The 26,165-nt window shown below is 50.7% G+C and overlaps 1 protein-coding gene across 1 annotated transcript in view; it reads left to right on the top strand.

Annotated features, from left to right (window-relative positions):
- Positions 1-17,819: 17,819 nt before the first annotated feature.
- LOC141935864 (hydrocephalus-inducing protein homolog) overlaps positions 17,820-26,165 on the top strand; it is a 91,017-nt gene continuing 82,671 nt past the window's right edge. The window contains exons 1-4 of the mRNA XM_074852511.1: positions 17,820-17,939; positions 19,100-19,225; positions 20,879-20,998; positions 23,250-23,384. Coding sequence (XP_074708612.1) covers positions 17,820-17,939; positions 19,100-19,225; positions 20,879-20,998; positions 23,250-23,384 — 501 coding nt within the window. The remainder of the gene's footprint in view (positions 17,940-19,099; positions 19,226-20,878; positions 20,999-23,249; positions 23,385-26,165) is intronic.

Genomic DNA, 26,165 nt, shown 5'->3' on the forward strand with positions numbered 1-26,165 from the left:
AATCCTGCTTGCCCTGACTGTTCTGTGGAAACTTACCAAGAACTACAATGTTCAGCAAAAATAAGAGACATGTCCTTGGAAAGCAGATGGGTTCTAGCAAGTTTAGTCTTTGTAATGGATAGATAGCCATATATGGGCGGTAGAAATTAATAGACTGGTGCTTTTAGATAAGGTAGAGGTGGTAAACCAGTGGGAACCACTCTTGTTGTTCAAGAAATTGGCTAAGAGAACCTGCACATGCTCCGAGGAAAAGTACAAGGTGAGGAGGACTGTGAGCCTTCCTCCAACAGACCCCCAGAGACGCCCACCAGGAGGCAATGCGCAGGTGCAAAGAGAACATAAACTGCTGACACCAGCCTCTAGAGCTAACCCAGCCTCACTTATGCATATGGATATTTGTGTTATGTAATCCAATGAATATCTATATCCACACTCTAGAAGTTTCTGGTAAAATGTGCTGTTGGGGTGAAAGCTTTGTGGAGAAATCCCCTTGCACCCTGGCGCCAGACTGGTGCTTTATAAATCTCTGCGAGTTGTAGAGTCTGTTTCTGCGAATCAGGTCAAACAGAAATTCTGGGGTAAAACTGGGGGATTTGGTGGTCAAATATCGATCTGGGGACCAAGGGCCATTCTGGGGTGAAAAGGGGGGGTTTGGGATCAGGGGGACTCACCCCGCAGCACCCAGCTGAGGGTGGCCCTGGTGATGGTGGAGGTGCCGTCCCCCACCACCACAGCGTCCCAGCACTGGTACTGGAGGCAGTCGGAACTGACGCTCTTGGGGTACCCCTGGAGCAGCAGCACCCGCGGAGGGCGGGACACAGGTACCCCTGGGACCCCAAGGAATACCAAATCCCCCCTGCAACCCACCCAAACTGCATTTGCCACCCCCAGGTCCCTCCAAAACACCCTCAGCCCCCCCAACCCTCCCCAACCTCATTAGTGCCCCCCCAGATCCTATTGGCTCCCCAGTTCTCCATTTTACCCCCCAAAACCCCAAATATCTCCCCGGGACCCTACCAGCCCACCCCCAGGACTCCCTGAAGCCGCATTAGCCCCCCCAGGAGACCCCCAGTACCCCAATAACACCCCCCAAGCACCAAGACCCTCCCCCAGACCCAAATACCTCCCTCAAGACACCCCCAGAACCCCAATATCTGCCCCAGAACCCCCTCCAGGATGACCCCATTCCCCCCCCCCGAGGACACCAATATCTCCCTCAAGACCCCCCCCGAGGACCCCAATAACCCTCCCAAACCCCTCCAGGAACCCCCCCTCCCCCCAACTCCATTACACTCCCTCTAGGACCCAAATAACCCCCCCCAGGGCCCCAATAACCCCCACAACTCCCACAGAACCCCAATAACACCTCCCCAATAATCCCCCCAGGTCCCCAATCCCCCCTCACGGCACAGGCAGGAGTGTGGGCAGGTGCTGGGGGGGGACAACGTGCTGGAGCCCCCCCGGGGGTCCCCCTGGCCCCTACAGGGCCTACTTCCTGCCGACAGTCTCCCAGGGCTCTGTGGTCTGCAGTGGGGCGGCCTAGGCAGGAGGTCCTCCAGCTCTCTGGGGTCTGCACTGAGGGATGTTCCAGGCAGAGATTTGGTTCACCCAGCAAGTGGGAATTCCTCCTTTTAAAACACTCGCTTTGTTCTGGATGGCTGAATGAATTTTTCTCCTGCAAAGGTGGCACCGGCACCAGCACCAGCCCCAGAACCATCACTAGAGGTGGTGGCCCCGGCCTAGCAGTGGGTGAGTGCAGGGCCTGGGGCCGATTTCCCTGGAGGGGGTGGTGGGATTGCCAGGGAAGGGGAAAGCTTTGGTCTAAAAACCCAAACTTTTTCATGGTTCTTAATTTTTTGTCAAGAAAAAGGTTTGTTGTCACAGTTCAGGCTGTTCAGATGTTCTGATGTGTGACTGTGCTTGTCCTTTTACCTTGAACTTGGTGGAGTTTTGCTGTCTGTAAGGGTCTGTTGTGTCTGCGGGGTTTATCTGTCAGGTTACCCCAGGAAAAGTGAATTTTAGCCCTTTATTTTTACTTCAAGTGTGAAAGAAGTGATGCATTTAGTATTTTCTGCTCTCTGTGGTGATTTGGGCTGGGTGGGTTCAGTCTGATGAAACCCCTCAGAGTGGTGCTTCAGAGGGTGCCAGTCACCAGAGCCAAGAGGTGCTGATCAGAAACCGGCATTAAGCCCGAGGGCGAGAGCTGGCCCAGGCGGGCTCTTGCCTTCTGGCTGTGGGACAGATTTTCCCAGCTCGGAGGTGCTGGGAGAGATGTGGGGGGGTGAGCAGGGGGGTGTGCTGGAGCCCAGCCCCTTTGCAGAGCCCTGCTGCTCCTCTGGCTTTCTGGACAAAGTTCAGTTTCTGAGCTGAGCTTCTAATTTGCACCTTTCCCAAAAGACAAATCCTGTTTGTTTCAAGTTGGAACGACCTGCTCCGCTTTCAGAAAAGTATCTCTTGACATCTGCGGGCAGAGCAGAAGTCTCACACAATGAAGGTACAAGAAGTAATTGAAAAGTAATTAAAGGACAAGTTTCTGTGTGCTGGGATCCTGGGAGTGCTTCTGGTTGGGAAATCCGGCAGCACCACTTGCTCTGAGACTGCAAACAGCCGGCAGAGCTCCTGCCGTGGGTGGCACTGCTTCAGCCTCCCCCGTCAGCTACTGCTTCACCTCTCTGCTCTGCACCAGCTCTGCATAAAATAGTCGCTTTTCACTGCATGTAGCTGTGGATTGCTGTAAACATGATGTAACCGGTTGCCACTGTGTTTCTTTGCAAGCTTGTCCCGCCCGATGTGCTGTCAGTCTGCAGATCGTCACCTCGTTCCTAGGTGAGTGTTGGGGCTTCTCCTGTGGTCTCCTGTGCTTCTTCTTAAATGTTGACAAAATGCCTGTGTGGAAATAGAATTAATCATCAGAATAATTGATAAGGAAGAATTAATCAAGATTTAAACAAAATAAGTCTCCTGTCCAGAACACTTGTGTAGTTCATCTTGCCTGTTTTTCCTTCCTGTCACCTTCAAGCTCCTGTTCAGTTCTGCTGTGCCCTGCATCTCTGCTTGTTCTCATCCCGATTTCATGTAGCCAGGCAGACCGACTTCCTCCTCCTCCTTTTCCCTGATTTTGTCCCTGTGAAATCTGTTTTCTGTAACTGCCTGGTCTTCATGGAAACACATTTTAAAACTGCTCTTGCAGGTTCCCCCCTTTCGGGAGGTGCCTGTGGCTGCAGGGATGCCGTGTGAAGCAGGTGGGACAGGGCTGGTGTCTGCTCCGGGTCGGGGTTTGCACCCCTCGGGTGCTGCGGAGAGGCAGGGTGCTGCGGGCTCGCAGCGGTCGCTCGGGTTCGGAGCAGAACCTGGTCTTTGGGGAAAACGTGAGTTTTCCTGGAGTGACTCCCTGTCCCTAAGGCTGGCTGGCAGCCTGCAGCCGGCGTGTGCCCTGTGCCGGGGAGCTGGCCAGGGGGCTGTCAGGGGAGCAAAGAGGTCTGACAGCACCTTCCTGGGGCGCTGGCTGGGACAGGCTGGGGAGGTCTTGAGCTTTGTGTGTGGTGGTCAAGGGAGGCCATGAAGCAGGTGGAGCTGGCTCGTCTCTGATCGACCTTTTGAGGCAATTCCTGTTGGGGATTTAGGTTTTGGGACAGTTAACTGAAATCTTGTTGTATAAGTTATTGCTGATCGATATGAAAAATGCAACACCTCAGAATGGCAGTACTCAGAGGGGGGCTGCATCTGGATCCAGGTGATGCTCCTCTGTCCTTAGAACTTAAGGAAGGAAGCTTGCAGGTGTCAGTAGTGCTGCTGCTGAGGGGATTGGGTTTTCCAGAGCTGGGGAGCAGATTCTTACCCTGTCTATACTGCATCTGCACTGTGAAAGCTTGTGCACAGTAATGCCTTGCTGTCTGTCCCTTCTGTTTCAGAGCTCTGCTGTCAGTTCTTTAATACCCTGCTCTGGTTACTGTTGTCATGGTCCTGTTTTCCTTCATCCTTCACTGACCTTGCTGAGTAGCAGGCATCTGAAGGTGGTGATGAAAATGTGATGGATCAGGAGAGGCAGCAGGACCACTGGCAGTGAAAGAGTTGTCAGGTGTTCAGTGTCACAGGAGAAGCAGCTGAGAGGTTTCAGAATGGTGATGTTTGAAGATGGGTCACACGGGGTCACCAGGACATCATGAAGTTTAATTTTGTGTTATAAAGGGATTTTCCACTCTAAACCTCAGGCAAGTAGCAGTTATTTCTTGGTATATTAAAAGCAGTTAGAATTTCCTCTACTACTTCTGTCATTCCCAGGTGTTGAATTGGCAGCTGACAACCCCAGAGGTCTCGCTTCTGTCTCACCATCTTCCACATCACACCAGCTGTTCCTGTGTGGTTCGGCTGTGTGCATTGCTGAAGTGCCTGCACACATTCCTCTCTATCCCATTGTTTCCTGTGGGAAAAATGGAATTGGGAACAGTCGCACTTGGGGGATTCCATCCTGGGCAGGAAATGGGATGTGCCTGAAACTGTAGTTTGACTGTGTGGGGAATTATTGTGTAGAAAAGCCCTTGGTTAGTGGAATAATTCTCTGTTGGAATAAATCTGCATCTGGGCAGCGGAATGGGATATTTACCTTGTGACACAGGTACCTCTAGGGCAAAGCCAAATACTAAGAGATTTTTTTTATGAATGTTCATTTTCATTCTGATTTCATGCTGTCTGAACTGTTTTGTTGAATCCTGACTGTTCTCCCCAGCTGTCCATCACCCACTCTCATGTTTTGATGGCTCGTGTCACAGACAGCCTGGTAAAAATATCTTGGTTATTTTCTCTTTCCTTTTTTTCCCCTTTGAGAAGTCTCATGAACTTTTTGCAGCTGTCCTGACTCTCCTCCCCTGTCCTCACTGGCAGCAGTGTGGCAGTTAGAGCTGGCCCCCCCGGGAGGAGGTGTGCTCTGCTGGCTGTTAAAGAGTTGGCAGCGCTGTGCTCTGTGCTCATGTCCAAAGCTTCTCTGTTCCCCCTGGGCAATGGATTTTAGTGTTCTGCCATTTCAAGTACAGTAACATCTGTACAGATACAAAACCTCTAGTTCATGGATTGGGTTCACGAAGCCCTGATTCTTTTAATCTCCTTTGGAAGCTCTATTGCCCCACATTTTCTCTCTCTCCTCTTCTCTGTCAAACTGTTTCACAGCTGTCCTTCTTCCCCAGGCTTTGCCTCGTCCCCTGGTCAGACTCGAGCTGTTCAGTTCCTGCAGGCCCAGCGGCTGTTGGGGGATCTGAGCTGCTCAGAGACAGCAGGGCCTGATCTCTAAAGGAAGCAGATTTTGTGGTCTAACTCTGATCTTGCTGAAGCTGCTTTTGTCACCCTTTCAGGAAACCAAGCGAGGGCTGAATCAGAGCTGGCCGTTTGCTGAAGGTACCAAAGAATGGGGGATTTAGAAGCCAATGCCTAATCCTGTGGACAACCTTAATGCTGTTTCTTTGATAACTTGTCAGAGGTATTTTATTGTGGGTTTTGTGTAAGGTGCTATAAAGCAATCCCATGCAGCTGGAAGCCAGAGGCAAGACTATTTATTTCAGGGCTTTGAAGGTCTCTACTCCTGGGACAGCTGTCGCGCTGCTGCAGTGGTTGGGTTTTATTTTGCTTTGGAAAAACTGAACAAAAATTTTCATTCCATTTCCTTTTCCCTGAGGTGGGAGAATTCCTGGAAATCTCCAAATCGAGTTAAGGGGTGTCTTCATCTTTTTTGCCTGAGCTGGGCTGAGTGCAGCTCCCAGAAGGCCGGGGTTTAGAAGGCTGGGAGCGCTGACCCGACCAGTCCGAGAGGACTCCTGACAGCAGGGCTGGGCTGCAGATGTGGCTGCAGGTACTGCGGGGAGATGCTGGGTGTCTGGGTGGGCTGACCTGGCTGGTTTGGTTGTTTTGAGGGCGCTGTATTCTCTGCACCAGCTGCTAATAAGGTGTTTTCTGTCGGCAGGGCTGGTGGCCCATCAGTCTGTGTTCTCAGAGATGAGCCCACAGGAGTCCCTCGCTGGGCTTGGCTGCAGAGAGCTCTGTGGTATCTTGACAGTGTTTGACATTTCCCAGACAATGCTTAAACCTGCCAGTTGACGCTATTTAACACTCTCCTCTGTAAGAGCCTTCCAGCGGGGATGCCTATCAACTCTGGCTTTCCCTTCAAAGAATTGTTACCAAAAGCTGCTGTATCTTTGTCACTTGCCAAATGCCACCAATGAATCTCTACTTTTGTTGCTTTGTGCTTTTACATGTTGCCTTTAATTAGGATGTGTGCTCGTCTGTCCAGGGGCTGGTGGGCAGCTCTCTGGTGACCAAATCCCAGAGAAAAGAAGGGGGTTTCCTGTATTACCTCTTGTACTTGAAGGAACAGTCCTTTAGCCCAGGTGTCTTTGGACGTGTCTTTTGGGAGGGGGATACCAGGCCTCCAAATTCAGCAGTTTGTCAGTTTATTCTTTGTCCTGTTTGTGTTTTGCTTCTGCCCCTTAATCTGCAGCGGCAGATTGGGGCTGCGTGATGCACAGAGGTTCAGGGCAGGGTCACCTGTTCCTCCAGGACAGGATCTGCTGATTCAGCTCAGTATTTTAAGCAAGATGGAGCCGAATGAATCCTCCTTGTAGCAAGAGCTGGTAGCCAGGATGGATGAGGAGTTCATTCAGTTACTGAAACACTGAAGGAAATTAGATTTGTGCATTTAAAATTGCTTTCTTAACCAGTGTTTAGCATCTTGGGGTCTCAGGGGTTAAAATACCTCTGGCACCTTGGATCAGTGTATGGGGATTTAAAAGTGCTCTGGATTAAGCAGGCAAATGAGTTAACCTGCATTTAGCTGATTCCCTGGCTGTGAATAATCCAGCCAACCCTGTGCTGAAGACATCTGGGGCTCCTCTGCTGTTCGTAGTGGAGGTTTCGGACCCTTTCTCAAAGATGTCACCCGTCTGTAAGTTACGGCTTTACTGACCAGAAGGTAGGAGGCACTTTGGGAGTGGCCCCTTGCGATGGAGACTGGAGACCTCTGCTCTTCTGTCCTGGACGTCAGGCAGTGGCTTTCACAGTGGTCCCATCTCTCAGCTCAGCTCTGCTTTCTGTCCTTAGGAGACAGCTTTGATGTGCCAGGGCTGAGTGAATTGGGACATCCCCTACTGCAGATCTGCACGAGACATACCCCTCTAGCAAGGTACAGGACAACCTTACAAATACAGAAAGCTCAACCTCCCACTAATTACGCAATGGGAATGCAGCAGGCAGAGCTTTTTGTCTAGATTGCATCCGTGCTGCTGTTAGCTTCAGGAACCCAGTGCTTCCAGCCCTGCATCTTCCTCCCCGTTCTCCCCCATGCCCTGGGCAGATCTCTGTTTCAGGGTTGGCCATGCTGTTCCATGAGCTGTGCCCTCTAGGCGTGGTTATCAAGTGTTAGGACAGACTTTGGGTGTTGCGCTGTGTTATTGCAGTGGTTGTGTCAGTCAGATGTGGACAAGTCCCAAGTGCAGATGTGTGGTGACAAGTGCCCGTTATTTGGCCCTGACTCCAGGAAGAACTGAACCCCTTCAGCCTTCTCAATCTGGGTGGCAATGAGTGATGGAAAGCAGTTGCATACTTTCAAGGGATCAGTGGAAGGAGGATGCTTTGCTCTGCTCCCTCAACTAAAATGCTCTGCTGGCAAGCAGCAGCTCTGGGTTTGCCTTGATTTTTGCAGTGACTGCTTGTTGTGTTTAATCTGCTGCGCTGTTATAAGCAGTCTCCCTGCGAGCGAGAAACTTGTGAGTGGCTGAGCTGAGATTTCCAGGTTCCTGATCAGAGGAAAGGCTGTCCCAGCCAAATTGGAGTTGGGTTCCTGACTGCAGCCCGATAGAAAAGATTATTCATCCAGTGGGGAAAAAAAACCAAGCCAGAACTGCTGTTTTATTGAGTGTTTGACATATCTTAGCTGAGCAGATCTTGGCACTCAGTACGAGTTACAGCTCTGCTTTTCTGAGCCCATGAGCTGGGCTCACTTACAGCTGGCCTGACTCTCAGGAATGCTGCCTGCTTTCTGACTTTTCCTGCCCCGTGGGCCTTGGGGGCTTCAGGAACCCTTTTCCTCCTTTCCTTTCCATCAGCCCATTTACCACATGCTCTACTATCAGGTTGTTTGGGACTCTGGCCTCTCTTCAGCATTTTCTGGCTGAAACACTTTGGTTTGTACAAGCAACTGTCTGTCTGGATGTCCATCTCTGACTTGCTCTGTCTGTACTCAGCTGACAGACCAGGAAGTGGAACAGGCATCGGTGCTTCCCAGTTAACCCCCTCCTACCACTGCAGGGAGCTCCGGGTGGCGTTGGGGGACCAGACCTTACCATTCCTATAACGTAGGTGACCCTGACTGAGACTGGGACGTGCCCTTTCTGTGTCACTGCTCCAACCATCAGCTTTAGTTTTTCCAGGAAAGGGAAGCACAAAGAGATGTAGCACCAAAAAAATGAAACTCTTCCTTCCGACTTTGTGGCGTGAGCCAGTTCAGCCAGAATCACTGACATGCTGCCCTCTCCTCTTCTGGCTGGCACAAGTCTGGCAGCCTGTGTCTCCAAGGGCTTCTTACTGAAAAGGCCCCAGGGCAGACGTTAGCACTTTAAAGTACTTGGAGCAGACACAAGTCTGCACCAATTTGTTGCAATCACCCATATTTAAAGGCAAGTGGTACCTTTTATTTCCATGGGATTATTGGTCCATGGCACATCTGGCACTCCTATGCACAAGGTCGATGACCTCCCTGCCTTTCCGCTGTACGCTGGCTTTGGCTTTTATCCTTGGTATGAAGCAACTGGCATTTTGGTCTCAGCAGATGGCTACTTAAAAACATAAACCCACTCAAACCAGGAGACTTTCTCTTCTTTTCCAGGAGCCAAGGACTTTGAAGGCACATGCTGAGGTTCACTTCCAGAACAAAGGCTGCAGGGTCACAACACACAGTATCTCTTGGAGCCTGTGCTGTAGCTGAGGACAAACGTCTGGTAACTTAAAAGGCAGGTAAAAGTTTATTGTGATCCAGAGAGGTGGGGAATCTCCATCCCGGGAGATATTTCACACTGCTGGGTGCATCCCTGCACAATCTGTTTGAACTTTGAAATTGTCTGTTTTGTGCAGAGGGGTTGGACCAGAGACATCCAAAGTCTCTTCCTCCTAAATTTTTCCATGTTTCTGTGCCTGATCCTGCTGATGACCCATGCAGTCTGCTTTATGAGGAGGGAAGGGAAGAGAAGAAAGCATTAGAAAACATGAAGAAATGTAGCAATATTGCTGTCTGCTGCAAGCTCTGCCAGGGAGCAGACGCTAGCTGCCTTTTCTCTTCTAGATGAATTTATTTGACTGGAAAGACAGCTGCTGTTGCTGTGAAGTTGCCAAATGAACCTGTACATAGACCTGGGGCAAGTGGGAATGTCGAGGGGGGAATTTGGGAAGGCAGGGAGCCCATGCTGGCAGCAGCCCCTGCCCTGCCCGGGGACCAAGCAGAGCTCTGGGAGCGATGTGCTGGGGAGGAGCTCCTTGTACTGCTTCTTTCCTCAAGAGCAGCTGTTTCAGGCTTACCTGGATTATGACCATGATGAGAGAGGGTTTCTTGTTGGGCGTACATCCCCAGGAGGGGTTGCACTTGATATCTGACCTTTGTTTTCATTTCATACCAGGTGTTTCTAGGCCTTGAAATTTTCCTGTGGGCTCAAGGGGACAGTTAAGTCAAGGAGAAGGAGCGTAGGGAGACAGGATGTGTGCAAGGGTTGTGCTTTTGTGTTGTAGCTTTTGTGGGAGACAGACAAGCTTTGTGGGCCAAGAACATCAGGACTAATGATGGGCATTTCTGGAAGGTTGTGTGCCTTCAGAGCTCTCAGCAAATGTTGGACAGTTTGTCTGCTGCCCTGCAAATGCTGCTCGCTGGGAAGGAGAAATCCGACTGTCCCAAGTGAGTGCTTCTCCCCAGCTGCTTTTCAGCTCACTTTGCCAGAGAGACTAAAAAAAGGGCTGCCCTTATGTGCAGGGACTGTGGATTGCACAGAGATACAGCCCAGCAAGCTTGAAATCATGGAGGGGCCAGTCCAACCTCCCCAGGGCCCTCTCCCGAGTTCAGGGCAGGGAGGGACCAGTGTGTCCAACGAGGCAGAAAAGCTCTCTGAGCTGTGGAGAGGAAGGGAGCTAAGCCCAGGGATGGAAGCTGCCATTATAGACTCAGATGTCTGTCTGAAGGGAGGTTGGCTACCTCATCTGCTGCCTCTGCCTGGGGAGGGAGGGCTTGCAAACCAGCAGAGGAGGGAGCTGTGTTGTGCCAGCAGCTGGAGCCTCCCAGAGTCAGCCTGCAAAGCTGTCACTGCTCTTGCTCATGGAGAAGAAGTGTTACTGACAAGCTGGCTTCCTGACCAGTCTCCTTGCTGGGCTAGTTACCCAGATCTGCTCCATAAGGAGGTTCATCAGCTCCCCTGCAGGCCAGCTATTCCTTGGGAAGGTGTGATGTAGCTGGCTTGGTTAATACCAGATGTATTTTTAATGAGATATCATTTGTAAAAGGAGTTCCCAGTGCTGGTGAGACCAGACAGGGAAAAAAAAAAAAAAGTTTCCAAACAGGTTTGGAAACCTCTGTCTTCTAGTCATAGGAAAATTAAACAGAAGCCATCTTTCTGCGTTCAGCCCAGTGAGGTACTGTGAACCTGTCTGGGAGAAGTCAGCATCCAGTTACTGATTAAAAAGGCGGGAGCAACAGCCAGGGAGGGTTAAAAGAAGGTATGTGCCTTGAGGCTGTGCTAAAGGGAAACCCTAGATATTTGTTGCTCAGTCAGAAGTTCAGCTGATGGATGCCTCTAGGAGGTCCTGGTGCCTGGGCATAATTTTACTTGCCCTGCTCTGTTTTTCTTTAGAGATGGAAGATGCTGAGGGCTGAAGGCACCAGCTGGATGCTCGGTGCCCTTCCATTTCCCTCTTCAAGGCTTTTAGGTGGGTGGCCGAGGCAGGAGGCAGGCAGCTGTTGATTTGCAGAAACAGACTCTACAACTCAGAGAGAGTTATACAGCAGGTATGTTTACTCCGGTGCCGGGGTGCAAGGGGATTTCTCCACAAAGCTTTCACCCCAACAGCACATTTTACCAGAAACTTCTAGAGTGTGGATATAGATACTCATTGGATTACATAACACAAATATCCATATGCATAAGTGAGGCTGGGTTAGCTCTAGAGGCTGGTGTCAGCAGTTTATGTTCTCTTTGCACCTGCGCATTGCCTCCTGGTGGGCGTCTCTGGGGGTCTGTTGGAGGAAGGCTCACAGTCCTCCTCACCTTGTACTTTTCCTCGGAGCATGTGCAGGTTCTCTTAGCCAATTTCTTGAACAACAAGAGTGGTTCCCACTGGTTTACCACCTCTACCTTATCTAAAAGCACCAGTCTATTAATTTCTACCGCCCATATATGGCTATCTATCCATTACAAAGACTAAACTTGCTAGAACCCATCTGCTTTCCAAGGACATGTCTCTTAATTTTGCCAAACATAGTAATTCTTGGTAAGTTTCCACAGAAAACTGCTTTGTTTTGATGAACACAGTAGCAGTAGCCCTTGGTAAGCTTTCACAGAACAGTCAGGGCAAGCACGATTATTAAGCAATATTCAGAAATCATTATAAGTTGCTATAAGTGGCTATAAGTAAATAAGTTGCAAAGCAGGTGATCATTTCCTTGTATTAATTCCCCCATTTTCTTTTTTCCTAAGCAAATTCCTTTGCTGTATCAAAGCAGGTATTTGAGTACATATCTAACAATTGATCTTACCTAGAATTAGGGAGCTATTCTGTGTTAATGTATAGTCCCATGTACTTACGATCCCTCCCCATAGTTCGATCATGTTGATAATTAATGTCCATCCTTTGGTTGGATTCGGAGCCTCAGGGGTCCGGTTGATTTTGATCTGCGTTGCTGTTTCAGGGCTCCTTTAACTTGAGTGTGATGTATCCACGATGACCGTTCTTTAATCTTGATAGCTTATGCTCTTGCTTACAGGACATCACCTGGGTCTGCTGAGGCTTCCTAGAATGCTTGAATACCTGAACTAGAGGCTGTGCGATAGGAGTGTGATTCCCGCAGGCCCTGCCGGGGATCCCAGCTCAGGTACCGGGACTTTGCTGCTGGGTTTGCTGGTGCCTGGAGGCAGAGACGTGCTGGAGAGGCTTGAGACATGGTGGCTGCTCCAGCCAGCACACCGCTCCTCCCTGTTTGCAGGGACAGGATGGTCCCGGACGTGGCACAGTCCTCACGTGTTGTCTTTCCTGATTGCAGATGAATTTCTTCCTGACAAAGGATCTCTTATTTACCAAGATTTCATCTGCTCCTGCTGTTTATTGCCCACCTGAAATCCTCCTTGCCTCCTGCTGGCCTTGTTGTTGTCCTTCCGGGAGCAGCCAGTTGTGCCTCTGCCGCAGTGGGTCGAGGGATGGAGTTGGACGGGGTCAGTGGTTGGCAGCTGACAGCTGCTTTTGGTTTCCATCTGCTCCCCTCTTCCCTTTTAATGAGATCGGGTGCCAGGGTGCACTAGGAAGACTTTGCAGTGTGAGAGGAAGTCACAAGTGGGGTACTCAGGACCCCGTTTTCATCCTTGACAGAGAGAGGCTGCTCAAATCAAACCTGCACCCTCTTGAGCTGCTCCTATAACAGACCTGGTAGTGGGAAGCAAAAGCTCTGCCATGAGGCTGACAGCTCCGGGTTGGGTGGGTCTGTCCTGCAACGCTGAGCCTTGAAACTCAGAGATGCTTGTGCTGATGGTCACTGAGATGGAAACCTAGCTGTTTCTGGACCCACTGGGGTGCCTATCTTTTAATTTTTTATCCTCATTTTTGTTTTTTTTTTTTAATGTGGCTACTGTCTTGTCTTCTAAAATCCCAGCTGTTTTAAATGCTATCAGTGGCTTGGCAGATTCATTCTTTCAGGCCTTTGGTGCTCCCTGCACAGACCGATCAGTGTTTCTGATCAACCGGTCTGATTTCATGAGTGGCTCCACTCCTGATTTGTGTTTTGAAGGGGTTTTCCCTCTGCTTTCGAGGCCATATGCTTATTACAGAGCTGTTTTTTCATGAGTGGGAAGGTTTCTCTCAAGGAGAATCTGCAGATGTTTGGGGCTGGTTTTGTTGCTGGCTCTTTGATTCATGGTAGTTCTTGGGATGTGTGAAGGATGGGAAGAGGTTCAAAGGAAGAACCCAAGGAGCTGGTTTAACAGTTCAGCTTGGACGATCTCTATGTTGAAAATTAAAACCTGCCCCTCTGCTCCCACTGCCAAAATGTGATGTGCGGGGAGTCAGCGTGGAGACCTCGATCACGTCAAAGCTGTGGAGTCTGACAGTACTTCCACAGCAGAGAGCAGAGGCTCTTTGAAGGGATGCACTAGGTGCCCTGTTTAAAAATCATAAAGCCCTGGCTCAGGTTCCAGCCCAGGACTGCCTCTGTGTGACTGTTCTTTAACAAAACGCCCAGTTTTTTTGGCAAAAGACTTTTGGATACAAATGCAGTCAAATATTTGACTAATCCAGCAATTGCTTTGGGATTTTGCTTGAGTTCAAACTCAGCAATTGTGGCTGTTGCGTGGTTGTATTAAGCCTATGAAGGCAACTGCCCAGAGCAGGTAAAGCCACATTCCACTTTGCCTTTTTTCTTGATGCCTGCTCACATTGTAACTTCCTCGCCCAGCAGAGCTGGTGCCTTCAGGCTGCCCCAGCACCTCTTGGCACAGCCCGTGTGCTGCAGGGAGCTGCACCCGCTGGCCTGGCAGTGGCAAGGAGACCAGCTTGTCCCTTCAGTGCTTCACAAGGCATAAAGAAAGCAAGCTGCTCCTTTCCCAGCACTGCTTCTGAACACGCTGTGGTGCTTTGTAGCTGCCGTGACTGTGCCTGGGTCTCCTGTGGGCTGAGGCTGAAATGCATGTCACGGGCTGGGTTTGTCCCTTCCCTGTGTCCCACTTACAGCTCTTGTTTTTTCTAATCTTCCTCTCCTTTGCTTCAAATCACAGAACCAGATGTTGGTGTTTGAAAGTGCCCTGCAGGAGAGGTACTGGACCTGCTGGGGCTTTGGATGACCGATTTGCTGTGAAACCAGGAGCCAAGGAGACCCGTCCCACAGCAAATGGAGCTGCCAAGTGAAGCCAGAAGCTGCAAATGCCAACCAAGCTGTGGTGGACCAGGTAAGGCATATTGGTTTTTTTTCTTGTCCTGGAGACGTTGGAGGGAAGGACCACTTGTGGCATTTAGCGTGGTCCTTGGAGCTGACCGTGGGAGGATCTTGCTGGGCTGTGGGTGCTCAGGTATTGCCATGGTTTTAAATGCATGAGATGTCCAGTGGTAGAGAGCTGCCATGTGCTTGGGCTCTGAAGGAGGCTCTGTGCCCTCCTTGGGTGGAGGAGAGGAGGGCCTGGTGCTCCCCAGCCTGTGGTGCTCCATGGCACTGGGTGGGATGGAGAGTGCCCTGGCAGGACCCTGCCAGCTGAGGAGAAGAGCTGGGTGTGGAGGAGGAGAGACTGACCCCTGCTCTGCCTCTGTGACTGTGAAAGGCCACTAAGCCCTGCTCCTACAGTGCGCTGGTACTGCAGCGTGTTTCTGCCCTCAATATGGTGGGGACTTAGGTGGTTTTTAGCTGCCAGAGGAAACACAAGGCCAGGAGAGTTGGGATTAAGGTAGAGTGAGCCCCAGAACAACTATCGAAGCATCCTGTAACTGTGTAGGTGATCAGTGCCCTTGACAACTGTCCACTTTCTTGTTTAGGCTGAGATGCCTAAGGGCAGTACCCTGCTGAGTCAGGCCTGAACCTCCATCCAGAATGGACCCATCTTCCTGTGGCATTGTCTCCTGGCAGTCACAGCCTCACAGTTACTGCCTTGCTAACCTCCATGTCAGAGATTCCCCTTGAGCTGTGATTAACTCCTTGAGGCTTGTAAATTTTCTTCTGCATTTATGCAAAGACAGCTGGCTGGATTTAATGGTTTCATAGTATTACAGAAAAAGAAAACCTAGGAGGCATTACATTTGTTGGGGCCAAGGACTTTGATTTGTTTCAAAAAGCAGTGGGGAAAAACGAGTTAACTCTTTTTGGATTTCATGGTTGCACTGCTAATGTCAGGGTGTGCAAAATGTAGGCATTTGAGATACTGTCTTGATTTAGAAAAGGAGTAGAGAACCAGCTCAGGGTTTGGAAGTAAGATGTAAAATAAACAGAAAGTGAGGGAAAAAAATTGATTCCAAACATGGGAATAAAAAGGGAGAAAGCAAACCCAGGGCTGTGTGTTGAGGTGTGTGCTACCAAAAAAATCAATGTTCTCCCCTGCAATGTGGGATTGCATTGCTCAGGGGAAGGCAGGAGAAACATGGCTAAAAGGAGCCAACTTTATTTCCCTTCTTTCTCAGAAGAAAACAAGTACAAACCCGGCTTGGATTAGAGAGGATTATGGGCTGCCCATTTGGGAATTCATGATTGGGACTTCATGGTGATGCAGTTGGGTAAGTGATCTCACTGCAGTTATTTGGTAGGAGACCTTTTGATAGCATCTAAAATGGTCTGAGTGTCGCAGTCGGTCCCTTCGTTGAGCGCTGGAGTTCTCCCTTCATGGGTTAAAACGGGGGAAGGGAATGCTCCCACGGATGGTGTAAGCTGTCTGTGCCAGCAGTGCCCTCCTCTCCCTGGGTCCTCACTGCAGCCCTTGTCTTTGCCTTTGCTGCAGCTCCGTGTCCTCTACAAGACACCATCTGTGCCCAGTTACTCTGTGGGTTCGATCTGGTGAGTGCAGCACTGATGCCAGGAAAGATGTTTCTGATGTGCCTGTGTTACCCGCCAGGGGCTCTGGTCCTGGTGTGCAGAAGCTGGGCAGTGCCTGTGCTGGGGCTTTGTCTCGGAGCCTGCAGCAGGGCTGCGGGGGGATGCAGGCTGATGGTGCCCTGTGTCCTTCTGGCACTGCAGCAAGAGAGAGGTTAATAATGCCACACGCCTGCTGCTGCCCTTGGCTGTACGCTCGTGTGTTTCTGCAGGAGGATGAGAGCTGTCAGCAGCATTTCCCAGGGGATGGGGGAAGGATTTTCAGCCCTGTAGAGCGGCTCCCTGTATGAACCAACAGTTCCCTGTGCCTCTGAAGAGAGCAGGGCCAGCAGCCTGCTTCGGTCAGACCCTGCTAGGATGGAGGAGGGTGGCTTGTCTGAAGTGCTGAGGTGGCTGGCTTGCTTCTGTGCTGGGCTGTGTGCCAGTGTGATCCCCTCTCCACGCCCTGGGCTGCTCCACATGTGTCCTCTTGGAGTCAGAAATGCAGGCAGCCAGCTGAGAGCCAAGTGTGAGTTGGGAATGATGGCTCCAAGCTGAACTTACTGGTGACAGTTGGATATTGTGCAGGAAAGCAGAGGGGAGCTCATGGGGCAGAGAGAGTGTTGGCAAGGGAAGAGGGGCTTGTTGGTCCCTGAGGGAGCAGAGATGGGTATGTCCAACCTCAGGAGTTGAGAGGGGGCAGCGATATAAACCCCGTACGTCCTCTGACTCCATGGTCCTGAGCATCCTCGGTGGTGAAATTTCAGCTTCTGGGCTCTCTTTTTGAAAGCATGGATCTCCCCTGGGGACAGATGGCTGATGCTTCCTTTTGTGGCTGGCTTGCAAGCCTTCTTGGAACCGATAAGCTGGGTCATTGGGAAGAAACCCGGAAGAGACTTGGTCCTCCCTCGAGTTCCCTGTCTCAGCTGCACCCGTGTACCTGGGCAGGGAGCTCTGTGAGAGGAGCTCTGTCCCCTCTGCCCCCGTGTCACAGAGCTGTCCCCCCCGCCCCCCATTGTGTCCCCGCCATTGCCATGGCAGTGTTGGGGCTGCCCAGTGCCTGGATGCCCAGTTGTCCTGGCAACGGGGACAACAGCTTGTCTGGCATCGGGGATCCTCCCGTGAGTGTGTCCCCACGGCCCCTGCAGAGAGGGAGAGGTGGGGGATGCTGGGGGAGTGGTGTCTGCGTCCCCTCCCCAGCCGAAAGCCGGAGGGCGGCTCTGGGTGCTGGTGCTGCTGGGCGGCTCAGCCACGGGTGGGCGGGGGGGGGCTTGGGAGCGGGGCGGAGCAGGGACCGGGGCTGCGGAGGAGCTCGAAGGAGGGTGACACCCCCTGCCCCACGCTGCAGGGCTGGGGGCATCCCTTGTGCGAGAGGGGGGTGCCTGGGGCAGGAGGGTGCCTGGGGCAGGGGGCCCTCGGTCCTGCATTTGAAATCCGTAGGGATTTTCTGAGCAGCAGTTCCTGCGTACATCCAGGGAAAGGAGTGTTGGACTTGGCAGTGCTAGGTCTACAGTTTCACTTGATGATCTTAAAGGTCTTTTCCAGCCTAAACAATTCTATGAAATGTGGTCCAGATGCCAGAAAAAGAGTAAATAAAAAAGGAGATGCAAAGTTGCCAATCCAGGATAGCAGAGATCGGATGCTGGGAAGGGGAAAATGGTGCTGTAAATACTTACGGCAGGAGCCACAGCAGTAAATGAGAATATGTGGAGCTGGGGACTCTCCAGCAGACCCTTGGAAGGGACCCTTGGTGCATCTCACTGTCAGCTGACAGATGAAGTTCATGAAAAGAAATAGTTGTGGCTCGTGGGACTGCACCCACAGCAAAAGGCTTTTTTGGTTCAGGGACTATTTTTATGGAGTTTTACTTCTATGAATCTTAACTCTGCCACTTAAATATGGTCTAATGACGAAACAGTGTGGGGCAGCCTTATGTTCTCCACTTAGGAAGGATGCCACAGCCTGGAGACACAGGTGTATCCTTTGGGTCTGCTGTGAATGGGATTCTAGATTTTCAAAGTCTCATTGTTACACCTTCCAGGTTTGCCTAGTCATGGCCACTGGCAAGATTCATCGGTCCATGGGGTCCTTCAAAATGGCTGATGGACTCCAGAGTAAGGTGGCAGTACGTCGTTATCCGAAGCTGGTCAGAGAGGCAGAGCAGCGTGTGCCTGTAAGTACCTGCTGGGGGCCGGGTAGGAGCTGGGTTAAGGCTGGAAGCTGCCCCTGTCCCTCCTCTGCCTTCCCCTCCTGTTGTCAGGGTGCTGTGGAGCCAGGCACCACCTCCCCACCTCTTTGCTGCCGTGCTTCTGTTGGAGGGGGCTGTCATGGTGCAGTGGGGGGTGGACTGTGTTGCTTCAGGGAAAGTCCAGGGTCTTGCCTGAACGTGCCAGTGGAGCCGAGATAAAGGAATGTACTGGGCATTGCACGGGAACAGCTGAAGCACAAACATGTGCTTCCTTCCGTCCTCTTTGCTGTGTGGGCAGTAACATCTTCTGTCACGTGGGCATACCTGCCAGTGCTGCTCTGGCCACACCGCTGGACAGCTGGGCATGTGGTGGGCTGCTCAAACTGCCTGGAGTCTTGACAGGACACGGCTGTCCCAGATAGAATAGCTTCCAAAAGAGTTGTTTCATGGCATCTCGTGTCCTGTGTGGAGCACAGATGCAGCCCTGCAAACAGCAGTGGATTCAGGGCGATTCCTCCTTCCCACCCACAACTGTCCCCTTTGCTGGCTGGAGCTCCCTTCACTGGAGGTGACCCAGTGCTGAGGCTCTGTCAAGGAGACATCTCTGTATCCTTCTGTGGAGGGGTCTGTGAGGCCAGAACAGAGAGAAAACAAGTGCTAACGGAAAAGAAATAATGAAAACTTGGGCCCATTCCTCTCCACCTCAGCCTTGGCACAACACTGCTTTTCTGGTTTCCTCTGACTCACCCAGCAGTGCCATCTCCACCTGCGTGTTGGTTGTGAGCACTGTGCAAGGGTGGAGTTAGGGGATTTCTGATAACTCCTCCCCGCTCTCTCCAAAGGTCTCTGGCTCAATCCAGCAAAACTCAAGAGGGAACAAATACCCGAAGAGCAGAAATTCCCAAACATGTCGCATCACCTCATGAAGGAGAAGCTAATGGGACAGAGTCACTTGCTTAGAGCGTGTGTATTCCGCTCTATATCATTAATTTACTGATGTTAAATATTTCAGCAGGTAATTTACAGGACTTCCAGGACTATCCTAGTGGCTGTGATCACAAATTACTCATCAGTGGCACTTGAACGAGAAAAGTCTTTCTGCAGAAAGGCATTTCTGTAGCTCTTGCTGGTGTTTTGCATTTCAGCTGACTCCCTCTGCCTTCCTGAAGGAGGTGTCTCTTACCACCAAGCAGAGGCTGGCCAGCACCCGGGAGATGAGGCGGCCCCGGATTACCCAGCTTCTAGACATGGGTGAAACCTCCCATCACAAGGTAGCCTTTTCCTGCCCTTTTCCTTGCTGCTTGATGTGACATTTGAAGAGGGTGTGTGTTTGTGACAGGCGTGCCTCCGGCTCATCTGAATACCTCAGTGGCTAGGGCATGTTGTCGTTTCAAACTGCTGGTGGTGGTGGAGTTCCTTCTGCTGGGGAAAGGTAGAACGTTTTTCCCTGGTGAGAGGTTGGAAGTCCTGATCTGCACTAAGTCAATATAAATAACCTCTGCTGAAGTTGGTGGGTTTTGCTGGAGTTTAGCTGATACTGGGGGAAGGCTGGGGCAGGCCACAAGGGCTTGAGCTTGCCATTTTCCATCCTCCTGGTGAAATAGCCACCTCGTGCTTTGGTGTAGTCACTGTCAAATGCTTGGGGTCATGGGACTCCCTCAACGGTGGCAGCATTGGCCTTTGAAGGCTGAGGGCCTATAGAAATTACTCAAGATTTAACAAAACCAAGTGCATAAATGCTTTGGGTTGGAACAATGTGTGGGACCTTTACAGGGTGTTAGATTTTGCAGGCTGCCAGATATACAGGGGAATGGCCCTGGGCAGAGGGCCCTGGGAAGTGCGTTCTCTGGATCAGTGGTTACTTAGATGTATGTTTAAGCTGCTTTTCTCACAGGACTGCTCACTATAGCACACAGTCCAAACGGGTGGATCGCTGAGGTAGGCTGTTGAGTGGAAAATTGCCAGCAAGAGACCTGTAACCAATTGGTTAAGGATTGCCCTAGGCAGCACAGGAGGCTGGGAACGCATCAGATGAGCGCACACATAACTGGCAGCGTGCTGCAGGCACGAGCTGCCCTGTGAGCATGGCTCCTGTGGAGCAGCAGGAGGCCTGCCTGGGTCTTTTGAGTGGGAACAGTGCAGCTGGGAGAGGGGAGACAAAGCAGGGAGGAATTTTCTCAAGTATTGCCTCTGCTCTGTGAACATTTGCTGTTTGTGTATAGTTTCAGACATGCTTCTGCAGTGGTATTAAATGAAATGGCAATAATGGAATACAATAAAGCATCTATTTAAAGCCTGTGGAAAACGGAGATACCAAGTCCAGTCTTACTGAAGTTGCCCAGTAATGCTGAGAAAAGAGCTAAACCTTACCACTATCCAGCATTCACCTCCTTTGTCTTTTTCCCAACTACTGTGTTACTTTCTTTTTAGCCTTACCTCCTCTGGTAGTGTTGTCTTCTAACTGGTTTCTAGGCTCTCTGTCAAAAAAGGTATTTAGGGATGTGTGGGACTCGGTCTCTCTGTCTCAGAGTAAAGATCATCCCAAAATTGTTTCCCATGGAGTCTCGTGTAAATTCTTGGGTTTTGCCTGCTCCATGAGTGCTCGTGGCTCTTCCAGGAAGTGCTCTGGAGCTGTGTGACCATGTCAGCACAGGGCTCTGCTGGCAGTAAGCGCTGCCTTGCATTCTGGAGAAGGAAACCTGGAGGAACACCCGCCAAAAGAGCTTCTTAGCTTGAGCCTGCTCAGGTGGTCCAGAAACTTTTGATCAGCTCAGAACACAGGTGGGGGGTTGTTTCCCTAGCGTGAGCTGCGTGGACATACTCACCAAGAGACTGTACTCCACTGGAGATCGGTGTAGGATTCTTTCATGAATGTTTCTCCCAGCAGCTGACCCTCCTCTCACCGCTCTGTCTTGCCTCTCCAGTTCTCAGCAGTTGACCTGGAACAGAGCTTGTTTCAGCCTTTTCCTTCAGAGGTGGTATTTCAGAACTACGTCCCCTTCGAGGTCTACGAAGTGCCGCTGATTCTGAGGAACACTGACAAGGTAAGTGCTGGGATGCGGAGGTTTAACACTGTGCTGGAAGAGGAGAGCAGTGTAATTCCTGTGGTTTACAGCATAACAAGTTATCTGCTGCAGCACAGCACACCCAGAATAAAATGTCTCACCACCTTTATTCTGCAAGATGGTGGAAATCTTCCCATGCTGGGGATTCTCCCCCTGATTTTGGCCACACATTGGTGGTATCTAACACAAAGGAGCTTTTCTAGTCGGCGTCCTTCCCCTTGAAAGCCCTGGATTGATGGGAACGTTGAGGGTTGTACAGTTCTTATCTGCTCTCCTGCTTTACCTCGAGTGTGCACCATGTGCTGGTGGCTCCCTGGTTAATCTCAGTTTCTGGCAGGGCACCCCTGCCTCTCACAGCCTGTTTAGCTGCCTCTGTGCGGCTCACTGTCAAGGCCCAGGGCTTGAGCCTTCTCCATGCTGGAGGAAGTTATGGTTAGTGGCATTATCACTCCAGGAAGGGTGTTTTGAAGCCGCAGGGGAAACAGACTGATTTAGCAGAAGCAGTGGGAGGCCTTTAGGTGCCACTTTAGGCTCGTGCTAAGCTTAATGCAGTTCTGCTCAGGTTTTTCTAAGCAACGTGGCTCTCTGCTTTCCCTTTGGAGAACCACAGCACATCCAGAGTAATGTTCTCTTGAAGGTCTCCAGCTTTACTTGAAAAAATTGTGATCGTTTTGAGATTTCCCAGGAGAGCTGAGAAGGGAGAAGCTTAAAAATGCCAGCAATGTTGTTGCACTGGAAAGAGAGACCCTTTGAATTTTGGCAGGGGAAACTTTTGCTTGAATGAGGCATGTGCCAAGAGCAGCTGGTGGGAAAAGACAGGAGGGAGGAAAGGAGCTGAGTGGGAAAGTGCTCTTGGAGAGAACATTATACACGCAAGGGTTTCTCTTGACACGTAACAGTAAGTGTGCTGGAGGCAGAGAATGTTCAGAAAAAGAAAGGTGTAATTAAAGATACTGTTCTGTAATGAAGAGTAAGATGTGTACGTGAGAGGAGGGCAGGACGGGCAGAGGGAAGTGTCCGTGAGAGCACGTGAATTAACCCCCCTTCCAAATCTACCAGTCTTGTTGGAAAACAAACAAGTGGACAAAAAAAGCTGTCAGGGCATGTTGCAGGTGGGGGAACAGCAAGAGAAGTCAAAGTATTTTCTGAGGGAACAGGTTTTGACAGGGACATGGTTGGAAATGGAAGACCCTTTGGCAAAGACAGTTGCAGGGTGGTCCCTCAGTTATTCCTGGAGAGTCCTGCGCCATTCCTGGCCTGGCGTTTAGCTTGGGAATACTGGAAAGAGCAGCGTGGGTGCCCCTGTCCAAGGGAGACCATTCATGGGGTCCACGCTGATTCTGGGCCCTGGCAGGATGGATTCCATCCTGGTGTATTAGGTGCATGTACCTCTGTAAGGAACTGAAGGAATTGATGCCTCAAACATTCATCGACAGAGAAAACCTCCAGGACAAGCTGTGGCCTTTGTGATTAGTCTAAGGAATGTCACCCGAGGGAGCGGGAGTGTATGGAAGGCTGCACCCCCCACTCCCTTGCAGTTGTATTGACAAACTCCTTATGTGGGCCTCAACGGGGGGGGGAAACTGAGTGGAACCGAAAGTTTCCCCTCAAGCACAAAGACCGCTAATCCCTGGCTGCACTGTGTAAGCCCGGTACTGTGTAGCTCTATTGTGTAAGCCAGACACCATGCTTGCCTTGCTAACGACTTTGTGCCTTCACCATTGAAGAGGCGACAAGGCCTGACAAGAGGTGAGCATTTCTGCCCCAGAAGCAGAAGTATGTTAATCAGCTGATAAGATGAACTGAAACTTTGCTGTGTGTGCACCCACCACCCAAGATGGTCGGACCTGAGACAACTCTGGATCCAGGGGTGCTGATCCAGATTTCTTTGACTCTCTTTCTCACCTTTCTATTTCTTTCCTTGCTTTTATTTCTTACAGATTTATAAGAGATCACATTGCTTATTATCCTTTTCCAAGTTTAAATTGTTTTCTACCGCAAGTAAAACATTTTAACCATTCGCTTGCTGTCATTTCACCTTAATTTAACCCAAGGGGATCACGGAACTGTTGTGACTTCCTAGGCTTCCAGCCCGGGTTGTGACAACCTCAGGAGTTAAAAGTGCTTTGGAAAGGTGGTTAACGTGAGATGTCCCCAGGGCATGGCCAGGTATTTTCTCCTCATGTTTCCATATGAGTGGCAAAATCATAGTTTCCTGTCTTTCCTGCAGGTTCCTCGGCTGGTGAAGGTTGTCTTGGAGACGTCACCTTACTTCAAGTTGACCAGCCCTGGTGGTGTGTGCTGTAAGGTAGCACCTGGCATGTGTTCAACTTTCTGCATCCAGTTCACCCCTGAGGAGAACAAGGTGAGACTGGAGGTCCAGAGAGGTTGGTGCCTTCAGTGGAAGCTGAACCTGCAGGGCTGGATTCAGAACAGGGCATCTGCTGTGGGTTTCGAGGACTGTCCTGGTTCCAGTGGGGTTGCCCTGGATCTAGAACCGGGGGAAACTCTTTCCCCATGGTGAAGATTATGCTCTCATAGGCTGGAGTCTCTTATGTGTTTCAGACCATTTTTATCCTTCAGTGATGGAACATTTAATGTCATGTCTGCTGGTTTCAGAGATAAGAGAGTCTGCCGCCTGTGGTGGGGCGGCCTCCCAAGGTGTTGGTTTCTGGTACCTGTCCAGTGCTGTGTGATTATGGGTTTGCTCCACTCACGGTAGATACAGAGGTCTGTTTAAAAGTGACCTGTTATTTGGAAGACCCAAAGTGAGCCTGATCAGAGTGGGGACCGCCACCTTTGAAAACTGGAGTCACCTTAATGCCTAGCATGTTGGACACAGTAGCGAGACAGCGGAACATTGTGTCTGAAGTCATCGCGGTTTTTACGCACTGGTTATAGCCCACAGCCTGCTGTGGGGTCTGCTCCAGGCTGTGGTCGGGCAGTCTGCAGCTGGTCCCCTCTTGGCACTGCAGGATGCTGTTAGTTGCTGCAGCAGGGACTGATGGGCTGTGCTTTCCCTCCCTGCGCTTCCTTGAGCGTTCGCGAGGGAAGATGCACGTGGAAGAGCAGGAAAATGGCAGGGTGGGGTGTTGATGTTTAGCCATCTCTACCCAGTGGTAGGGGTTTAATTATTATGGAAAATACTAGAGGAGCAAATGGATCCAGAGAGATTTTCTGTTTCCAACGGGCAGCCACTTCCCTGCCTCACCCTGGACTGGAGCAAAGATGGTGCTTTTCCATCCCCTCTGTTTTCAAGCCTTGCAGCTGTGCTGTCTGCGATGGAGCTGCGAGGCTGAGGCAGTGGGAGTGCTGTACAGGTGGTAGGGAGCCAGCCTGGCACAGGCACACTGAGCTCTAGATGTCCCTAACTCGGCAGGAGGTTGTTGCGCTGCAGGTGGCTTTGAGACATCTGCCTGAACGAGCACGTACGGGAATAAACAGGCAGGTACAAGCTGCAGGCAGACACATTACCCAGAGCCTGCGGTGTGGCTGTGTCATCATGCGTGTTATTGTGGTTGCTCTGTCAGCTGGCACCTCTTCCATGCCAAACACACCGTGCCTTTGCTTAGAGGTTTGCACATCAGTGCTGTGGCCCTGGCAGGTCTGATTCTCAGATCTGTGATGTGAAGGGTCAATACTGTTATCTGGAGGCTTGTTAGTACAGAAGAATTCAATACCTGGCATGGAAGGGAGGAGGCATTGCAGGGAAACAAGGAAAGGCAGGCTGAGTCCTTCCACCAGCATCCTGCTACCTCTTAGCACTGTTCTTCGCATGACTTTGTTGGAGAGGTGAGGCTAGGGGATAGCTTTGAGCCAGCAGATGTTTCTGCACTCAGCCAGAGGTACAAGATCTCTTTGGGCATACCTGCTTTTTCATCTTTCACTTGCTGCTTAGATATAGTTTTAACACTTTGTCCTATCTTCAAACAGCATGGATATAGAAAACTAAAGAGGAAATGCCCTGTGGTCCCTAGCTCCCCGTGCTTGTGAAATAATCTGTTCCTTTGGAGGGACTGAGCAATTATTTAACAACATTAATATTTAGGGTTAAAATTATGTTGTCCTAGGGCAGTTCTCCAAACTACCCAAGTGACACAAGAGCTTAATCTCATTGAAGCAGGTTTTGCAAAGTACACCGGTGCCTTCAAAATGTGATTTATTCATATTAATTAGTGTTCTTTTTGGGGGTGGCAGAGGTAAATTGGTGCCCATGAAGGGCAAAGTGCTGCTCCTCAAGTTTAGAGAGTCAGCAGAGCAACACGTGAACATCACCACAAATACAGGTAGGGTGAGAGAACCCGCAAGAACACCAATGTCCAATACTTTGTCCCTTGTCTTGCCCTTGAACTGGCGAGTGTATGGAGCAGGGAGCTCTGCCAGCGAGAGGTCCTCTGCACAGCTTCAGTGACACTCTGGTGGTTTCTGCTGCACTGGGGGTTGTGCAGGGCATGGGCAGAGGGATGCATGCTGCTCAGCGAGGAGCACGTGGGGATTTATACAGCAGAGTCAGAATTTTGTACGAATGGAACATTTTGTCTCGTACTTGATGGAGTGTGGGCCAGCGAAGTACCAGAGTGCTGTAGCTCAGCTAAAAATGTGTCAATAGCGCAGTCAGGAGGTGCACGGCACCTTGAAAACCCCTTAGCAAAGAGGCTTTGGGAAATGGCTCTGTAGAGCCACCTGTGTTGGGCTTGCAGTGGCTTGCATGCAGAATACCTGTGTGTTAGTTGTGGAAGGCTTACGAGTGCTGCCTTTGAACAGCCTCTGCCCCTCTGCTGCGCCATCATCTGCAGGGATGGTGGATCACCCAGTGAGCTGGGACGCAGGTACAAGCCCCTCTGCCAGGGCTGGGCAGTCCTCCTGCTGTGGAGTTGGTTTGAATCTGTTCTTCCCTGGGGTCAGTCTGACTTCAGCGAAGTCACCCCTGATTCAAGGGAGTAAAATTGCAGCTAAGCCCTAAATAAAAGGACCATGTGAGTTGTTAGTGGCTGAAATGCCATGTGCCATGTAGTGCTTGCTGGAAAAATGAGCAGTTTCCTGTTTTCTTGCAGTCATTTGGGAATGTGCCACAGGATTGGACTGTCGGAAAGTAAATAAATAGCTGACATGTCTCTCTGTTTATTGGCACTTGCCTTAGAAATAA

Source organism: Strix uralensis, chromosome 29 (genome assembly GCF_047716275.1).
Source record: "Strix uralensis isolate ZFMK-TIS-50842 chromosome 29, bStrUra1, whole genome shotgun sequence".
In the NCBI taxonomy this organism is placed as follows: domain Eukaryota; kingdom Metazoa; phylum Chordata; class Aves; order Strigiformes; family Strigidae; genus Strix; species Strix uralensis.